The sequence below is a fragment of the Eucalyptus grandis genome, chromosome 3, assembly GCF_016545825.1.
Source record: "Eucalyptus grandis isolate ANBG69807.140 chromosome 3, ASM1654582v1, whole genome shotgun sequence".
NCBI classification, from domain to species: domain Eukaryota; kingdom Viridiplantae; phylum Streptophyta; class Magnoliopsida; order Myrtales; family Myrtaceae; genus Eucalyptus; species Eucalyptus grandis.
Genome location: NC_052614.1, coordinates 38,591,344 through 38,612,992, shown reverse-complemented (window position 1 = coordinate 38,612,992; position 21,649 = coordinate 38,591,344). Strand labels below are relative to the sequence as shown.

Sequence of the window (21,649 nt, the reverse complement as noted above, 5' to 3'; positions counted from 1 at the left end):
AATTTTTGTGATGTCAAATTATAATTGGATCCTCTAATTAGGGATGGAGGAAATAACATGGCCCTTAACTAAATGATTTTTATTTTTTGACAAAAAAAAGGCTAAACAATTTTTGTTCATGTGCGTGTTCAAAGTTCAAAGAAAAAGAAGAAGATTTAATTGGATCAATATACCAATGTTCACTAATAAATAAAAAATTCAGAAGACGCCATTCAGGTGGTGTCTAAAAGTGACTTTTTTTTCCTACTATGAGGACCATCTCCATTTAATGTATAAATTGTAAGAGACACCCAGCACCATCTTCATGTTCTTTATTTAGACACCCAATCATTCACTCCAACCATCCTCCTCCTCCACCACCACCACCACCACTACCACCACCATCACCACGCACCACGGCCGCCGTTGCCATCATGCAACCCTCTCAACCTTCTCCTCTCAATGAAAAGTACTTGCGAGACGACGTCAAGTCACTAGAATGCGAAGACTTGCTCTCCTCTCTCCCTTCGGAAGAGGACTGGGTCCCCACCTCTCTCCGCTTGTACCAGGGCTTCTGGTTCCCCTCTTGGCTCTTGAACAGCGTCGTCGCTTGCCAAAATCACTTCCAAGCTCACCCCTCCGACATCCTCCTCGTCACCAGCCCAAAATGTGGCACCACCTGGCTAAAGGCCATCCTCTTCGCTCTCTTGAACCGTGCCAAGTACTCTGACTCCTACTCACAACAACGCCACCCTCTCTTAACCCAAAACCCCCACGACCTCGTGCCCTTCTTGGAGTTCAGGCTCTATCTCCAGAATAAAAATCCTGATCTCACTGCTTTTACATCCCCGAGGCTCTTGGCCACCCACTTGCCTTATTCCTCTCTTCCACGTTCGGTGAGGGACTCCAATTGCAAGCTGGTTTACCTATGTAGGAACCCTAAAGACACTTTCATCTCGATGTGGCACCACTTCAACAAGATGAGGCCAGAAGAGAAGGGCCAGCTTCCACTCTCGGAGGGCCTCGACAAGTTCTGCCGAGGCGTGAGCAGGTGTGGGCCTTATTGGGACCATGTGCTGGGTTACCACAAGGCGAGCTCGGAGATGCCTGAGAAGGTGTTGTTCATGAAGTATGAGGAGATGAAAGCGGACCCGAGCGTTCAAGTGAGGAGGTTGGCCGATTTCATGGGGTGTCCATTCAGCGAAGAAGAACTGAGAAACGGGACCGTGGAGGGAATATTGAGGATGTGTAGCTTTGACAATTTGAGTGCATTGGAGGTGAATAGGAGCGGCAAGTTGCCAACTGGACTAGAGAACAAGTGGTTCTTCAGGAAAGGCGAGGTTGGAGATTGGGTGAATTACATGAGCGCTGAAATGGGAGGGCGAATTGACGGTGTCATGGAAGAAAAGTTGCATGGTTCTGGTTTGAAGTTTTAGGAGATATGACCCACTCGAAGATATTTGGTTTGATGGTGGAAAAGAAAAATGTGTAAAAAAAGAGGAAAAAAGAAGCAAAAACGATTCGATTGTCCGCACTTTAGGGGGTCAATGTCTGGTTGGCCAATGCGAGCGTGTTTCTCATGCTATAGGATGAAAGATTTTCAGTGGCATTGTCAGCCGTGGCTTCGTCTCCATAGTGAGATGCTTTAAGGTTGTGATTCTACTCTTCATCTGTGTTGTGTATTATTGGCGTTTTGCAGAAGTTATTTGGCCAGTACGTAGCTGGCTAAACAAGAGCTGCCTCGCTGCTCCCTGGGAGCTTGCGGATGTATCTTCTGTTATTCTTTTCAATGCCATTTTTTTTTTCACTTGGCTGTGTGAAGATTCGGGGCATACGGTATTAAATACAAAGCAGTTATTTGGTAGGTTAAACTACAAATTATATTTTCTTAGATGGAAAATAAATTTGTTATTAAGGTTATCGGTCCAGTTTAATTTGTCAGTTTTCGAAGTCATAAACTAAAACCAAACGAATAACCAAAGAAAAAAAATCCTAAACCAAAATTAAAACACTAAACTGCTAAACTGAGCTTATCAATTTTGTTCGGCTCGGTTGATCGTTTTTTCTGTTTTTCATGAACAATCCTACCAGCATAGATCCTTGCCGAAGCTGGCTATGGTTGGGCTGTGGCCATACCCATGCGGTTTCTTCTTCTTCTTTTTTAACTTTCTTTCATTTTATTTTTTAAGAATTCTTTAATTTTCATTTGTTCCTCTTGTTTTTGACTCTCTTAAGTATTTTGATAAACGAGCTTGTAGTTTGGTAGACCCCCTCTTTATAAGGTAATAATGAGAATAAAAAATTATTTTTGTCATGTCCTTTAATTTACTTTGCCAATTGCTTGCCAAGTGATGTCTTTAGCTTCCGCGTCTTTAATCTTGTCCATGATACCTTTGACTTCATTCTTCATATACCCATTATGATTTTTCTCCTCTTTTTGCTGATCGCGTGTTAACGGCCTAGCCAAGCCCACGTTCTTTCGATGCTAGACTTCAGCCTACCATCAATTTTTCCTTCCATAGATGGTACGCACGAAGGAAAAGAGGAAACGGTGATAGAAAACGAGGAAAAGAGGAAACGACGAAGAGAGAGACAAAGCTTGCGCGCGCATCTCACAGGAAACTCTCTAAGCCAGGTTAGCCTCATTTCGCAATGCCCAATAATTAATCGAACTCATTATTCATCTAATCAAAATAATTTTTCGGAATTAGGCCACAAATTTGAAGTTTAAGTGAATTATGAACCGCGATTAAGGTGTTAATTAAGTTATGGATTTATATGGACATGATCAGAGCGTGCTTCGAGGTCCGCACTGGGACCGAACCTAAATTCAAAGAGAAAAAAAAAACAGCGGAAAATGTAAAAATGTTGGAAGCATTGGAGATACGATGAGGCCATAACAATATAAGTCTACGAAGCAAAAGGCAGTTAGGAAAGTGATTTGGTGGAGATTTTCGATGTTGTAGTGACGCAACTGTAAGGGAATACAGATTCAAGTGGTTTTAAGGCTGTTCTGCCCCACCACGTGCGATGTTGATCTCTTTTCCTTTCCTTTCTCTTTTCTCTCCGGTACATACTATTAAAACGAGAAAAAAAAAAGCTAATTGTTCGACTGTTTCTGCCTAATTGCCTTTCTTTTCATTCCTCTAGCAAAGGACTGGACATCTAGGGCAATGGATAAGGATGTGGCCCCCTGTTGTCATGGCTCCCACAGAGCACGATGTCTGGTCCGTGTCCATGATCAGAACGTGCTTCGAGGTCCCCACTGGGACCGAACGATGTGATGCGTTTAGAAAAGCTCATGATGGAGAAAATTGGAGCTCAGGCGCCATTGAAAATTTTAAAAAAAAAAAAAAAAAAAAAACAGCAGATAGGTATACGGCGGGTCAAATCTTCCAATTTTGGTGGATTCCTTCGTCATCGGAGCTTATTTTGTTTACTAATTTCGCTTAGACATATGGGGGTACCAACTCGAAGCAACTAAGCAACCCCCTCTTCGGTGACCCAACAGAGAACCCAAAGGTCTGCCTAAGGACTGAATACTGCCATGGTCCAGAGTTCGGCTCTCAGCCCAACTTACTGTTTCTTTTGGGCCATATCTTATCCTAACCAATTGGGCAGAAATAGACGGGCAGTTGTGGAAGAGCGTCAGCAATTAATGGATCAGGGATGCACACGTTAATGATATGAAATTGAAACGCCCGTCTTCTTAGTTTATGGAGCTCCAAAGGTGTTTGATCCGGGGCAAACGGATGAGCTCCAAAGGTCTTCTTAAATGAAAGGAGACTACAAGTATACAAAACATATCATAACTATAATTTAAGTGATTTAGAACGATACTTAGTAGTTTGAATGGATGAGACACCAAATAATTATACTGATGGAGGTAATGGATCTCATTCCATTTTGGAGTATCTTCACATAATAAAATTACCCTCCAACTTTACAGAATCTTGCAATTTTTATTCAGTTACAGAAATTAATTAAAGTGGCCCAATTGCATCATGGTGAGAGGATCCAATTCAAAGACATGTAGTCAATAGCTCATTACGTAGTGAAAAGAGTGACATCTGGAGTCCCGCATAAAAAAAACTAATAAAAATTGCCAAAATCGTCCACATCTGCACCGGCCTTCCTAACTAGCCATGCCACATAAAATGGTCGATATTCACGTTAGTAATTACCAGTTAAAATTAGCTGGAATGACTATATTGACAAAACATCGAAAGATTTAAGATTAAATTGGTCAAATTAAAAAGTTTAGGACTGAATTAACCACCGTATAATCGGTTCATGACTTTTTAAATAATTATCTATAATTTTTTCCGTTGATTGATAATGCTTCATTATGACAGAGTGAAGTACCACTTACTTTTGAACAACCAAAAAATGGATGATGCTTATATATACAAATGTCATTACGCTATAGCTATAAATGACTAAAAAAATGCAAATATATTCACATACATTAGATGTAACACCAAATGAACACAAAATTGCATATCTAACTAAAGAGACATATTGTCAAATAAAGCAGCCTTCTAACACCCTTTCTCTCGACATGCAGAGCTCTCTTCTACCGCTAATGGTAGTTTTCATCGGTGTCACCCTGTTTTAAACCCTAAATTACATATTTCGTCCTCTTGCTTTCTGCGATGTTCGAAGTCCCCGTCTCACCTCCTCTTTCCGCTCTTCCTCGGTCTCGGTCCTCATCCTTGGGCTCGTCATCTTTCGCATTTATCTTGCGAAATTCTCTTCCCACGTTCTAATTCACCAAAGTATGAATCTGTCATCGCCCCATCTATCGCTGTAGCTAGTTTACTTGGGATTACCTATCCTTATCTATGCAGTTGTCGTTTGCAGCCTTCGTTTCACCAAACACCATGATCTCCAATTGTCAACCATCTTAGTCTTTCCTTCCTTCGTTGTATTGTCAGCCATACCCTCTGCATGTAGGCTTTTCTTCCTCACCTCGGCATTTTGTATTGACAGTTACTCATGGAACCACATGATCCGGATGAGTCATCTCGCCTTGCTACCCTGTGCAATAGATTGGGTAATTTATGGTCTGAACAGGAAATTGATGTTTGGGAGGAATTGCCGTCCCAGGAAAAACTTGAAGAATGCCACAGAACCCTAGTTGGTAAGATATTCACCAATTCCACAGTTAATTTACAAGCTTTCCAATCTACCATGAGGATTGCTTGGCGCACAGAACAGGTAGAAATTTCTCAACAGGATATGGGTATCTATGTGGCTAAGCTCAAGCTGGAAAGTGATAAAACGAGGGTTGAAAATGGAGGCCCATGGTGATTTTCTACAAACTTGGTGCTATTTAAACCTTGGAAACCAAATACTCCTCTTCACAGTACGATTTTTCAAAATGTGCATTATGGATTCAAGTTTTTGGTCTCCCCTAGAGTGGTCCACTTTGCTCGCCTTGATAAGCAAGCCAGTTAAACGAGTTGGGCGGGTGCTGGAAGTAAGAGTGGATAATCGGGATGGACTTACCTCGAAAGTAGGTCGTGCTAGGGTAGAGTTTAACCTAGACGATCCTTTGAAACCAGGCCAACTACTTCGGTTTGATGGTAAAGCCTTTTGGCTGGACTTCCGGTATGAATGGCTCCCCCACTTTTGTTATTCCCGCGGCAGGTTAGACCATTATGCAATGTACTGTCAGAATATACCTTTTAATGAAGCCAAGATGGCGGGTAAAGAAAAAATGGCCTTTGGTCAGTGGCTACGCACTGAAGTAAAAGAGAATAGTCCATACTGGCGAGCCTTCTATGAAGACGGGTCTACATCCGATGACCCTGATGACGTTATCCCAGAAACTCCACCTTTCAGGACGCTTACTGCTCTTGCTTTGCCATCTGCAACAAATATTGAGAAGGTGGTTCATCAGGAAGGCATACACGAAAAGAGAACAGTAACTACTGATATGATCCCCCTCTCCTCCAAAATGAAAGGAGTTCAAAATTTACCCCTGGGAAAGGAATCCAGTGTTTCTATCTTCGCAGTGGATACTGACGCCGAAATGCAGCAACTGACCCCTATTGTGGAAGCAAGAGATACTCTGTCCCGACCCTTGCCAGCTATTACAGAAAGTGCTTTGATTCCAGCACCTGTTCGGGATCAAGGGCATCGACATAAACTAGTAGCAGCTGCCAATAAGAAGAAAGCCAAACCATCTTACCTTCCTACTAAAACAGGGACAGCAAAGAAACTTAAAAGGTATAATCCCTGCGATCTATCCTCTCATGCATCTGAGCAAGTTGACGATACTCAATTACTTGAAACTCCTGTCATGATGGCTAATGAAGTCAATAACTGGGCTGAGGTGGCTTGCCCGAAAAAGCCACCGGTTGCAAAATGAAGATCCTTTCCTGGAACTGTCAGGGTCTTGGCTCTCCCCTGACGGTTCAAGCACTAACAGCCCTAGTGGCTAAAGAGAAGCCGGATGTTATTTTTTTGATGGAGACTAAGAACAGAGAGCTGGTTCTTTCAAGAATTCAGCGGAAACTGCGTTTTGTTAACTCTTATACTACTAGCCCTGTAGGCACAGCTGGAGGTCTGGCTATGTGTTGGAATTCTCATGTTTCTATACAAGTGGAAATAGCTACTCCATACTTTTTTGATACTATTTGTTCAGAGACAGGAAGGGGAATTACCATGCGACTGACATGCATACATGCTCCAGCGACTCCTCATTTGCGCCAACCTTTATGGACTGCTCTCAGACGCCTGGCTTTCATCAATTCTTTACCCTGGGTTTGCGTAGGAGACTTCAATGAAATAGCCTACCAGTGGGAGAAGTTTGGTCAGAGACTCCCTGATGTTTCACGAATGCAAACCTTTAGAGAAGTATTACATGATTGTGCATTAATGGATATTGAAAATAAAGGATGCGCTTTTACCTGGTCCAACAATCGCGAGGGGGATGAATTGGTTAAGGAGCGGTTGGATCAAGTTCTGTGTACCTAGAACTGGCGGCTAACCTTTTCTAAGGCTGAAGTCTTGGCTTTCCCAGCAGTAGGATCAGATCATAGTCCTTTGATGATTAACACTAAAGGCCAGCAGCGCCGTAAAGGTAAGATCTTCAAATTCGAAGCTTACTGGTTGCAACATCAGTCTTGTCGGAAAGTTATTCAGGAGGCCTGGTCATTAGCTCGGGCAAAGGGATATAACCTGTCAAAAGTATTAAAACAGTTAGTTGGGCTCATTGCGATGGAGTAAAGTCGGTTTTCCTAAAGCAAATGAACAGATTGAGAAAATTCAGCAGCAACTTCAAACAATTACAAATCAAACACACGGTTCTTATGACAAACAGTTAGTTCAGCAGTTGAAAGACAAGCTCCACGATGCTTGGCAGCAGGAGGAACAGTATTGGGCATCGAGGTCTAGGATCAACTGGCTCTGGTGGGGTGATAGGAATACTAGGTTCTTTCATGCCACCACTATTCAACGAAGAAATAGAAACAGAATTAGGGTGCTGCTCGATGAAGACCAACGATGGGTTACTAATGATCGGACTCTCAAGCAAATGACGATGGATTTCTTTTCAACGCTTTATAAATCAGAAGGAGCTTGTGACTATGGACCGATTCTTGATAAATGTGCAAGTGTTGTCACAAATGATATGAATATGTGACTCATTTCAGAAATTACCCGAGACGACGTAAAAATTGCCGTTTTTCAGCTGGGAAAGAATCAGGCCTCTGGCCCGGATGGCTTCAACGGTCTCTTTTACCATCATCATTGGGATATATTAGAAGATGAGGTTTTCTTCTCGGTTCAACAATTCTTTCGATCGGGTTCTATGCCACCGGAGCTAAACCGAACCTCTCTCACTCTTATTCCAAAAGTCCCGAATCCAGACAGCCTAGATCAATATAGACCCATCAGTCTTTGTAACTTTGCATATAAGATCATTTCCAAAGTGATTGCTAACCGACTGAAACCCCTCCTACCCGACATCATTTCTACCGAGCAAAGCGCATTTGTCAGCGATCGCCAAATACAGGACAATATCCTAATAGTGCAAGAGGTTCTACATCAGCTCAAAACCAGGACTTGCAAGCGAAAATTTCAGGCAGTTGTAAAAATGGACATGAAGAAAGCGTACGACCGACTAGAATGGGATTTTATCCACGACTACTTACTCAGGTTAGGCTTCCATGCTACTTGGGTTAAGTGGATTATGCAATGCATCACTACTGTTTCAATAAGTGTTAAATTTAATGGGGAACAGTTAGAGTATTTCCACCCCACGCGAGGAATTCGGCAAGGAGATCCTTTATCTCCCTATCTGTTTATTCTTATGGCAAACATGTTGACTACTCTCATCAATCAAGCTATCCACATGGGAAACCTTAAGGGTATCCAACTAAATAGGTGGTGTCCTACATTGACTCACTTGTTTTATGTTGATGATGCTATCTTCTTTCTTCACGGGTCAATACAGGAATGCCAACAACTCTCTAATATTCTAAATTAGTATTGTCATGCAACGGGACAAGCTATTAATAGAAATAAGTCGGGTATTTTCTTTAGTAAAGGCTACCTTGACCGACTTAAGGACAATTTAGCCCAGGAAATCAGATTACCTATGCTAGCAAACACTGGGAAATATCTTGGTATCCCATCTGATTGGGGACGCTCTAAACGAGACATGTTTGCATGGATACTAGGCCGAGTTAATAGCAAGCTCGACGGATGGAAGGAAAATCTTATCTCTAAGGGGGGAAAGGAAATCCTTATTAAGAGTGTTGTTCAAGCCATCCCACATTACGCTATGTCCATTTTTAAGATACCTATTTTGCTTTGCCAATCTATCGAAAAAAAGATTGCTTGTTTTTTGTGGCAAAATGACAGCCGGAAATCTGGAATCCATTGGAAACATTGGGAGGTTCTGAAAACTAGGAAGAAGATAGGAGGTCTAGGATTTCGAGACCTAGTGGCTTTCAACAGAGCTATGTTAGGTAAACAGGCCTGGCGTCTAATTCAGAATCCTACTTCTTTATGGGCATCTCTCTTCAAAGGTCTGTATTTTCATTCTCAAGACTTTTTAACAGCTTCTAAAGGTACTAGACCTTCCTGGGGTTGGCAGAGTATCTTAATGGGAAGGGATTCCATTTCCTCAAAGCTTCAGTGGTCAGTAGGGGATGGTATGCATATTAGGATTCGAGAAGATCGTTGGCTTCCTAAAGGCAGAATAGGCGGAATTTATGCTGAACAAGAACCTGACAGAGTTGCTGATTTGATTGATTCAGATACTAAGCGATGGGATCTGTCTTTACTGGAACGTTTTTATGATGCGGAAACTACTGCATAAATTCTTAAGCTACCGATCAGGCCGGAATATACGCCTAACAAGGTTATCTGGCCGTGTACTGTTCAAGGTGTGTTCACTGTAAAAAGTGCCTATAATGTTCTAAGACAGGAGGATTCTACTCCTATAGTTAACAGAGCTTCTTCCTCATATCACCCACCAAAGCAACTATGGAATACCATATGGAAGATCCAGATTGCTCCCAAACTAAAATTTTTCCTCTGGTCACTCTGTCAGAATGCATTGCCAACAAAAGAAAATCTATATTGCAGGAAAATTAGTGTTTCTCCTATTTGTTCCCTCTGTTCATCCAAGCTGCCTGAAACTATCGAGCATTTATTTTTATGCTGCCCCTGGACCTCATAGGTATGGTCTCATCCTCAAGTCAGAGTTTCTACTCTACAAACAGCAATTCATCGCATAGAGGAATGGTTTAATCATCTGTCTACAAAAAACCAGACGGTACCTAGATTGGAGCTGATCGCCACTCTGTTATGGCAGATATGGAAGTCTCGTAATCGCTTCATCTTTGTTTGACAGCGACCCGACCCCTTTCAGGTTGTTGCCCGCTCTCTTGAACAGGTTCGAACGGCCGCTGTAGCCGCAGCTTCTGTCCCCGGCATCGGGTCAAACCGTCGGCGTCCCGATCTTAGTACCTTATGGAGGCCTTCAGATCCGGGCGCTTTAAAGATCAACATCGACGGGGCTTATCAACCAGGAAGCATTATAGGATCAGTCGCTTATATTTGCCGTGACCACACCGGTAATTTGATTGAAGGATTCACGAAGATCGTACCTGCAGATTCGGCATTGAAGGTCGAGGCGGAAGCCCTGAATATCACTCTGCATCATCTGATCAACACCAACGAAAATAGGGTTTCTCTCATCGAATCTGATTGTCTTCTCCTCGTTGAAGCGGTTCGGAAAACGGATGCATCTCCATGGGAGATCAGACCCTTGATCACCGAAGCTGTAGCTTTCCTCTCGCGTCTTCCCCGTCTATGTGTTCAATTTTGCCCTAGAAAGGCTAATTCAGCGGCAGATTGGGCCGCGAAGGCCTGCAACAGTGGCTCTTTACCTGAAACTTGGGCTTCGTCCCCTCCTACTCCCTTGTTAGCTTTATTAGCTTTTGATAGTCGTCAAGCAAGTTGTAATTTTCGGTTCAGCTAATGCAATGTTTCTTTCCGTCCAAAAAAAAAAAAACTAAAGAGACATATTTTCCTCTATTCTTGCTAAAGCCAATCTCAAAGTAGAGGATTAGACAACTCCCTTGCATATTTAACTAAAAATGAAATGTGTGCCATGTCAAACTATGATTGGATGCTCTAACTAGGGTAGCTAAAGATTTTCTAGGATGTTAATTGTTCATAGGTTAAGAAACAACAGAATATGTGACTAAAAAAAAAAGAATTCTCACCAATAAAGAGAAAAACTCAGAATAAGGGGAACTTGTCTAAAAAGTCTTAAACCTATTGCACTTTTGCCAATTTGGTCATAAACTTTTCAATCTTGCCGATTGAGTCCTAAACCTTTTGTTAGTTTACCAATTGAGTCCATCTGGCTAATTTATGCCGGAAAATGTTTACGTAGATATACAGTTAGCATCGGCCGTCCTACATGGCCAAACTGGTGTTGACATGGATGCCAGACTTAAAAAAATGATGACTTTTTTTTTTTTAACTTATGGGGGAAAATTCCCCCAAACTAGAACCCTCCCCCAAATCAACTCCAAATCAGAGACCTCCAAACCCTTGACAACGCTGGCTCTTACCCTAATTTGCTCGCCCACTCCAAAAATTAGAACCTCTTAACACTTGACTCCAAAAGTTTTCTCGATGACGGTGGACAACTCTCGACGACAGTTGTCGATGGTGCTTGACGACGCTTGGGAGGAACGGGGGATTTCCACGAGCAGCTTTTGAGGGGACCCGATTCGATGCGAAGACCCGATTCGTTCTCAAGATTCCATAGCAAACTCGATTTTTTGTGGTCTCAATTTTCTCACGCTATCGACACTTAGCGAGCATGACAAAAAGGTATGTTTTGTGGTCCCCAATTAAGTGTGTGTAGTATAATCTGTTCGACTCATGACGTTGGAGAGAAATATTTTTCAATGCTTTTTTATATTGGAAAGACAAAACGCTGGTGGGCGTTTGGGGTTGACGAATTATCTTTGATGAGGAAGAGAAGCAATTAGGTGCAACGCAGCTGTTCCTTTAGGGTTGTGTTCCTAGTTCGAACAGGGACGCGTTCCTGCCTTGGAGAAGATGTCTGCTTTACAAGTGATATGGCCGATGTCGTCTGAAGACAATTTCCAGTGGGGTCGTAAGCGTGCATGTCCACTGCCTAATAATGCTTTTAGAATTATCGATGAAAATCTCTAGTTCTCTCCAAATTGGGCTTTCTAGAAAGTCTCCTTCCTTTCTTTGCGTTCTAATGTCAAACTTGATAGGAAGGGGATAATCATGTGTTTATTGAAAGTCGGTAAGACGGATCTAGAGTTTGATTTTTAGGGTCCAACACACTACAAAATAGAGATAGTGGAAATCATGAGTATCGTGAATATGAAAACTAAGTCCAAAAAGGTCAATTATTAGTGTCGCACATAAGTCCAAGAAGTTTGTAGATCTAATGGCACGCAGGAGTTAGGTTGTATGTCAATAAACTCGTTTAGCTAATAAAATAATTTTCTATGTTGACGCCACATATTTTATATTGATCAACAAATTTGATTATAAAGTTCAATCTTTTGGGGGGTCAACAACGTTGAAATGATACTACGTTAGTTGGATAATCAAATTTGGAATTAGGCTTGCAGAATTACGGCCAATTCAAAGTTTGGAAAGAATCAAGTCACTTGAAGATTTGGAAGCCAGGTCAGGCTAGGTTGATTCTAATCCCATCTTTAGCTATTTCAACAGGAATTATTTGGGATCCTAAATGTTTAGGGGTCCATCGGCAATTTCAACTTGTTATACATTAACATAGATTAATCTAAAGGCTTATCATGCGTTTGTTTATATATTGTCTTTAGTTTTAGAGAACTAGTGGGGTTGCTGTTTTAGTGAACTCACAGGCGTATAATCCATCGAACTCACAGGCGTATAATCCATCTTTTATTTGATACATAGCAGAATATGAATTAGACAACTCATGCTTTCCATGGTCTCTAAACTTTGGAAGAGTAAAAACACCCTGCAACTTTGGTTCTAGAAGATAACATGTCTTTAATTTTTTTGCTTTAAGCATGTTACTTCTCTCTCAAAACATGTTGATTTCATTTATATATTGGCTTTAGTTTTAGAGGACTTATGGGGCTGCTATTTTAGTGAACTCATAAGCTTATAATCCATTTTTTAGTTGAAACACAGTAGAGATATGAATTAGAAAGCTCATGTTTTTCATGGTCTTTGAACTTTGGAACTACTATAGTGTCGTTGACTTTTGTCATTTTATTTCCTCTGTCTAGGTGTTGTGGATCATTTTGAGAACCGTTCAACATAGATGATGGCATCGGTCCCTCCAACTAGCAACGATACATCCGTGTTTTGCAATTGTGGCCTAAAATCTCCTCTACGAGGAGTAAGGACGAAGGACAATTGGGGAAGAAGATATCATGGTTGCCCGAAATACAACTACAAAATAGCGGAAAATTGTGGATTTTTTATTTGGGTTGATGCGGAAACCAATCAATCGACAATGAGTGTGTCTAAATTTTTTTATCAAAGCAATGTCAAAGAAGAACTAATGTCAACCCATAATGAGGATGATGGCAATTCGATGGATGTTGAAGTCAAAGTTCTCAAGGCACAATTGAAACGTGAGAGACAAGATACGACAAAGCTGAAGAAAGAAAATTCCAGATAAAACAAAATGTTGATTGTGTTGTCAATGTCTACAATAATATTAGCTCACATGTTATTTAGATATTTGAAGGTCAAGGATGTGATGAGTTTGCCATAGTGTGTTATCGTGAACATATTTTGTATTTGTCGACATGTTTTATATGAGGATGTGCACTCTCTTTGTGGAAAAAAGTAGGAGTTTTGTTTTCCGTAAATGAATTCCACTTTTGAGGTCTCAATATTAGTTTCTTCAATCTGTATATATACACAATCTTGATTTCAATGTTCTATACATGATTTTTTTTTTTTTTTGGTCTTTGTCTATCCTTATATTTGTAATCAATGAATTAGGCTCTTATATCCTCTTTGCAAAGACTCCGGAGTGTCTTACATAAATCGTGGGAAAGTAGAGGTTGGAAGTATGAGATAAAGGTAATATTATAAAAGAAAATCAATGGAATGAAAAGTCAAACCAAAAGGAAGCAGGTCTCTTCAAGCCATTGCTCTCGGGCAACATATATTTGTGACCGAATTTGATTTGTTATGAAGAATCAGCTCCACTAGGCATTAGTTAAAGGGTTAGATTGAGAAGTAGGTGGCATCAACCCATTTGAGCCGTGTTACACATTGATTGAATTTCCATAAACACACCTCCCCAAAAGTCACTATGATTTCCAGCTTGCATTCATATGAGCCTCAACATGAATAGAAGAAAGTAGAGTTTAGGTTTTAAAGCTTTTGAGTATCACATAACTTAAAGCTCAACCTGCATTTCTCAGGAAAGACACGTCCTAAATAAGCACAAAAAAATTGGAAAAAGGAAATGAAAAAACATATTCGAAATTGAATGCGGTTGTATTATGGCTTGTGGGATTGTTAAGATGAAATGGACTAATCAATTTTTCTCCCAAAATGGTAATGAAGCAATAGGGAGCAAACAGTTTCAATCAAAGGATTGAATTTATTCAAACATAAAAGCCAACCAAGCATTGTTATATAATGTCACGTTGTTGCTCTTCAGACTTGGCAACCCAAGTATCTAGGTTGTCTTCTCTATGTCTCTGCGGGGGAGCTCAAAGCACCATGGAGGACAACTAATTGTCTCATAATAGCTTCTATAGAGAGAAGGAAAAAGCTATCGGTACTGTATCACTTCAGCCAAAATAGAAAACTCTCTAGATATAATGCATTAACGTTGCACCAAATTCTATAAAGCAATACCTGCTGTAGATGTATCTATAAACTTAAACATTAACATCGCACTGGATTCTACTAAGTAGAATCCAAAAAAAAAACTAACTATTTGATTAACACAGCAAGTCAGCAACAAGTGACTACAATTTCAAATGGAGTAAATAAGATTGCCTGAACAATTATGGCCTATCGGATCACTTCATAACACCACTTCACTAAACCAACCCATTGTAAAAAAATAAAAATAAAAAATCCACCAATGCTATATCAATAAACTTATCAATGACGACAAAAAGAAAAGAGCCACAACACCACTTCAGTAAACCAGTCATTAACAATAACAAAAGATATAGCCACATCACTTCCCTCAGCTCATCATCACCAACAAAAATTAAAAATAGCCACGTCACTTCCTTGAATCCAACCATAGAAATGGCTATCATTCTTATAGGTTAGAGTTGCTTCCTCTCAATATTTTTCTTCTTGGAGTTCCTTGTGATGTTGATTCAACTTGTGCTTGTAAATCACTTGTTTGTTTCTCGTCATGTTTTGCACTTTTACTCTTAACCTAGTAGTATTAAAATTCATTAGTTCACAAATTTGTTCATAAAAATGCAAATCTAACAAAATGGAAGTACTTACTGGAAGCGTTTGTAATGTGGCTGACCCAACTTTCTTAGCGGGGCATGTCAAACTATTATGTCCTGTCTTCTTGCAACTTCGACATGTCATCTTCATTTCTCTTCTCGACATTCTAATACCACTTGCGACCTCCCCTTCCTCTCTTCTTCTTTTTTGTTTGTGTCTGCCAGGCTTCACTCTTACTAGAAGTGGTTTAGGTGCTTCTTTATTAGTATTTTTCCAAAATCTCTCCTTGAATAGGCTGCATCATGTTTTGATATGCAGCTAAGAACTTGGTCTTTTCATAACACTCATCCACATAGTCATATGCATCCTCTTGCCTATTGCATATAGAAGAAATGGCATGGGAACAAGGAATGCCGATTAGCTGCCATCTCTTATAAGTACATTCTCTCTTGAACAAATTTACCACATACTTCATATCCTTATCCATCACCTGATATCTAGCATCACCATTCCATATCACCCGACAATAAGTTGCACTAACTCTATTTTCTTCCAACTTTCTTACAATCTTTGGACCATAGTCCCTTCTCCACCTAGCACATGCATCCCTTTGTGTATGCATCCTTGTCATCATCATTATCCTCATTTCTTCCAACATACTGTAAATGGACTTACACCTAGCATCTATTATTCTTCCATTGAATGCCTAACATAGGTTATTGTCAACTATGTCACATTTGACATCAGTAGTGAAGAAAGCTCTACACTAATGTTTTAGCTCTGTTTGAACCAAGTCATGACATGCTGTAGGACTGATTTTCTTCAATACTTGAGAATGTTCGTCATAATCAGCCATAGTACTACTTTTAGCACACTTCCAAAACAGTCTTTGCATGTGTATCCCTTTAAACTTCATGTCCCAATTAGCATAAATGTGTTCGGCACACATTCTATGTTTAGCTGCTGGCAACAATTAAGCCACAGCTTGTATAAGGCTCTACAGAATATGATTTCACATGTAAAACATACACTACATTTATAATCATCTAAGAGCAATAATAATAATAAAAGAAATAAGAAACTTACCTTTTGCTTGTCACTAATTATGACCCATCATTGTCCATATGTGTTTGTAATTTTGAGATCCCACGTCAAATTCGTCAAGAACCAAGTCCAGGTTTCTGTACTTTTAACTCTAACAACTGCCCAAGCAATTAATCATTAGCATCCCTTCCAATAGCACATAAGATCTCCCATTTACAAATTCCCTTTAAGAAACAACTATTTAATCCCATAACTTTTCTACATCCATCAAGAAAGCCTTTCTTACATGTTGCAAAACATACATACATTCTTTCAAATAACGCGTTAGATTGCACATCAAGCTTTTCAACCTTAACTGTAATAACACTTCCAGGATTTGTCGCCCTAAGTTCCTCTGCATAATCCCACAACTTTGCATATTATTCCCTATAATTTCCCATCAAAATTCTATAGGCAAGCAACTTAGCCTTCGTACATTGATTTATGCTTACATTTAAGCCTAACTGTTCTTTGATAGGATCTTTCAAAGTAAGGGTTTTAATAGTTGGTATTGCTCTAATTCTAGCAAGATAATGATTTGCCAACCAAGAACTTGTCACCCTCTTATTTTTGAAGCTAATGGTACATGTTTGTTCTTCATGATACGTCTTCACGTGAGACGATCCAGTTCTAATATCAAAGGATGCAGAGATCTTCCAAGGACAATTTTGATCAACACATTTTGTCCTAATATACTTCTTTTTATTCTTAATAAATTTTATCTCTCTAGGCTTAGCCACTGAATACTTTATGAGAGCATCTTTGAATTGCCTACCATCATCGAACCTCATATATGTAGTAAACACATGCACTGCAGGATCGGGTTCATACCTTGGGAACCGGCTTCTCCTTTTAACAACTTCAACTTCTTCTCCTACATCAGACCCCAAGCTCTCATTAGCATTAGTGTCATAGTATTCTGTTCGGTAACCGGCTTCAACAATAGCCATATCTAATTGTTGGGGATTAGATGATTCAGCTATAGATTCTTGAAATGGTACAAATCCCACGAATGATTTCCCCATAATCTGAGCCTTTGTGACCCTCCTATCAAATTCTCTAATATTTTTCCTTCCTTCCATAAGGTCCACATCATCATCATCATCATCATTAGTCAAGATTCGTACATCAATGAGGATGTTTGTGTCTTCATCTTCTGAATATATTTCTACATCATCATTGTTATCATCATCAGTCACTACCTCATTACCCAAATCAACGCTCTCACCATGACTAATACCCTCACCAACACCCTCACCAATGCCAACACCTTGACTAACACCCTCACTAATATCATGACCATCACATTGACAAGCTTTGTCACCTACCTCATCACCAACATATTCTACATATATCTCAACTACCCCATTATGCAAATAATGGAAAACTAGATTGATAACAGTGTTATCATTCCATATGTATCTCAACCCATTTTCTAGAGACTTCCCAAGAATTTTCAAATAAAGTTTTTCGAATTTACGATTTACCCCATCCTCAAGATCTCTGATAAACCTCTCATAGCTAATTGATTTGATATCAACATGTATGAAGTCCATATTTCCCCCAACATATTCTAACATTAGGCAATGAACAAGTTTTCCACCATGGAAAAGGCAAACCAATGTTGTCTTGTTACTCATCTCAATCCTACAAAAAGGGCATATATTATAAGTAAACATGTAACAAAGGGATAACATAGTAACACACATGAAAATAACAAGCAATGACATAAATAAATTTGACACGACCATGATTCCAAGGAAGGGATCCATGAAGATAATATTTGTGTGCTCGAATTAAATCTATATAGTTGTCGTTGTGCTTAATTGATGATTTAGGAGATATCTCGACACTCCTTATGAAAACATAAAAAGCGTATATACTAAATCAATTCGCTAATGAATTTAGTACATTAATAATGATAGTTTTAATTGGATGGTTCAAACTTAATTTAGCATATGTTTTAGTGTGAATGATGGAAGGAGTTTCAAACTAAAGTACACTCGTAATAGACAATTTTTGAATTTCTACTACAACATTAGAACAAAATAAAAACTGTATATTCGTTCCTAAATTTCATAAAATCAAACCCTGTGAATGTCTTGATGAAAAAAGGCATGTTTCCATGATTAACAAAGTTTGTGATCCACCACAATCCAACCAACCAAGCTTTTATCACTCTAAAACAATTCTTGAATTTGTTGGTCAAGGCATCATTCACATTCACTTAAATTTCACATGCACTTTTTTTGTTCACATTCACACGAATTCGATAAAGTCATCCCCTTTTGTGAGGTAGCTAATGGAAGTTCTTGCAAAATTCCCATTTGCATGCACTTTTCTCGTTCCCACAGGCACTGGTCATGTGGAGCCTTTTACATCCAATAACTAGTCAACCCCAAATGCCCACCAGCATTTTCTCTTTCCAGTATAAAAAAGCATTGAAAAATATTTCTCTCCGACATCATGAGTCGAACAGATTGTACTACACACACTTAATTGGGGACCACAAAACATACCTTTTTGTCGTGCTTGCTAAGTGTCGACAGCGTGAGAAAATCAGGACCACAAAAAATCGAGTTTGCTATGGAATATTGAGAATGAATCGAGTCTTCGCGTCGAATTGGGTCTTCACGTCGAATCGGGTCCCCTCAGAAGCTGCTCGTGGAAATCCCCTGTTCCTCCCAAGTGTCATCGAGTACCGTCGACAGCCGTTATCGAGAGTTGTCCACTGTCATCGAGAAAACTTTCGAGTCAAGTGTTATGAGGTGAGTCAAGTGTTATGAGGTTCTAATTTTTGGAGTGGGCGAACAAATTAGGGTAAGAGCCAGCGTTGTCGAGGGTTTGGAGGTCTCTGATTTGGAGGTGATTTGGGGGAGGATTCTGGTTTGGGGGAATTTTCCCCCGTAAGTAGTAAAAAAAAAAAAAAAGTCATCATTTTTTTAAGTCCGGCGGCCACGTTAGCGCCGGTTCGGCCACATAGGACGGCTAGTGTTGACTGTACATCCATGTAAACATTTTCCAGCATAAATTAGCCGGATGGACTCAATTGGCAAACTAACAAAAGGTTTAGGACTCAATCAGCAAGATTGAAAAGTTTAGGACTGAATTGGTAAAAGTACAATAGGTTTAGGATTTTTTGGACAATTTTCCCTAGAATAAGTCGTCAGAGTAGAGAATAAAAGTGAAAATCATTTTTTTACCTGACGAGGAGATATGTGCAGAGGAAATAATTCTTTACGCATGGGATGAATTTGGTAGGATGTTAATTTCTTTCATCTTGATACATACAAAATGTAATATCATATAGTATGAATTTGGATGAGTAAATATCGAGAACATAAAGATTGGTGTACAAAATTGATTTACATGATGAAATAATAGATCCCAATGAGTATCTAAATTAAGGAGGACGTATACATTCGAGCATCCAACAATAGTTTTGACATATACACCGATAAATGTCGGTCTTTACCAACCTTGGTATTATCAATTTTTTTTTAATAGCCGTATGAAAGCATCAAATAATGCTGGGAGTATTTATTTATTTTGTTTTTTTTTTAAGATAACCCTCTTCACGGGGAAAATTGGCAGATTGATGTTTATATTATTGAAAGACTTGGCCATGTATATCATTGACTTCATTTTAAAACACCAGTTCAGATTCAGTGTTGTATCCAATACTGGATCGATATTATGAAATTTCATCCACGCTACCCCGGATACGAGCCAACCAACGAATATTTCAATAGGTTGCTTCGCTTAGTTGAAAATAGAGTTAGGTGGGCTACCTTTTAATTATTATTAAAGGATGAACAGGAACCTTCGAATGTACTGTTCAAAGTTGACATGATCCTCATTTGGTTTGGCTTTCCTAAGGGGCTTTGGGAGCCCAAAGCTCCATTGGGGAAAATATTTTGCTTTAGGTTCACACATTTGAGTCTCCATTTGCCAAATGCTAGCATTTGGAATGCTAGTCTTAGGTTTAATGAATTTTTTTCTTTTCAATATTGCCTTTACCAATAATCATGTTTTCCCCTTTTGCTTTGAAAAATCACTATTCATTATCTTCTTCCTTGACTTGCTTCTCCACCGGGCAACACTTAGTCGTGAGCGGCAAGATTTGGCCGCCGAGAAGCCTCGCCTCAGTCGCATGACCTCGGGCGAGTTGGCCTGAGGTTGGGTGACCTCGGGTGTCGCTTGAGGCTGCACGACCTCAGGTAGCATCACTTGGGTCGCTCGACCTTAGGCGAGCTGCCTCCCCCCAACTGCCATTGCCACCAGCCACCTCCCCACCACCACCACCACCATTGCCCCCACGATCCCCTCTCCACGCAAATGTGCATCTCTTCTCCTCCCTTTTCTTTTCTGTTTCTTTTTTTTCTTTTCACCTTAATGTTGCTTTGCAAAATATACACAAAAATGAGTTTCCAAACACACTTGCTTTCACAAAATGGCCATTCATTCAAAGATACTTGGAGAAATGCAAAGCCATTTCCCCAAAGTTGAACCAAACGGGCCCATGATACGGATGTTACTTGTATAGAAATTATAATTTGCATTTCGCAAGATGACAAAACATATTTTGCGTAAGATGAGTTACTTTATCATGTTTTAGAATGTGAAAGTGTTCGACCATTCAAGGCACTATGTATGCATACATTTACTAATGTAACCATATATCTCGAATGTGATAAGGAACAAATTGGAGGACTGAGGATATGTAGCTTCGATAGTTTGAGCGCGCTGGAGGCGAACAAGAGTGGGAAGTTATCAACTGGACAAGAGATCGAGTCACATTTCAGGAAAAGTGAGGTCGGATATTGGGTATAGTCATGGATGAAGTTTCTAAGTGATGTTGTATTTATGTAGTTTCTCTTGACAATTTTTTAGGACAATGTTAATATCATAAAATGACCAAGTTGTGATTTTATAGACAAGTGGTAAGGTTAGTTGATGAGAGCAAAGTTGGATCAAGAAGGTAAGTTGCCAAGGTATAAAACAATTAACGGCTTGAAGAGAATCGAAAACTTACCAGTGCAGTCATCAAAGTTATCGACAATGGTCTTCGCCAAATGATGAGAGTCATCACCTGCCAACTATTGCAGATGTTTGTTAGGTGTTGAAGCTCAAAGACAAAGATGATGGATCGACACGAGCATATGGCTACTGGATGGTTATGCCTATAACATCGGGATTAATAACTTCTTACTGATAATTATTGCTAAATGATAGGTGATAGTGTCCAGAGTTTATAACTTTTTTTAATCAATAATTGCATATTGGATTAGGAATTGTTGTAGATTTATATCAATGATTATTTGTAAGTAGTCGCTGGTGGGTCATAAAAACGTATGTTATAATTTTTGCAAGAGATCTCCCAATCATTCTCATGCTCGTTATATTTCCAGTCTTCACACTTTAAATACCTTTAATTTCACAGCCATTTGCTTTCCTGGCTAAAATCAACAAATAACCCATTTTACTTAGCTATATATCAATGTCATCCTTTGGAAATATTTCACTTTCTCGGTCTAAGAGATAGTCAACCGTAAGTTGTGCCTCTTTGCAAGATATTGTTTGAAAAAATAAATAAAAGAGCGGTATAGGACAAGGTTCATGTGCTAAT

At 39.6% G+C, this 21,649-nt stretch overlaps 1 protein-coding gene across 1 annotated transcript; it reads left to right on the top strand.

Annotated features, from left to right (window-relative positions):
- Positions 1 to 297: 297 nt before the first annotated feature.
- Positions 298 to 1,786, top strand: LOC104437406 (cytosolic sulfotransferase 5). Its single transcript, XM_010050347.3, has one exon. The coding sequence runs from the start codon at positions 414 to 416 to the stop codon at positions 1,413 to 1,415; it is 1,002 nt and encodes a 333-aa protein (XP_010048649.2). The 5' UTR covers positions 298 to 413; the 3' UTR covers positions 1,416 to 1,786.
- The last annotated feature ends 19,863 nt before the right edge of the window (positions 1,787 to 21,649 follow it).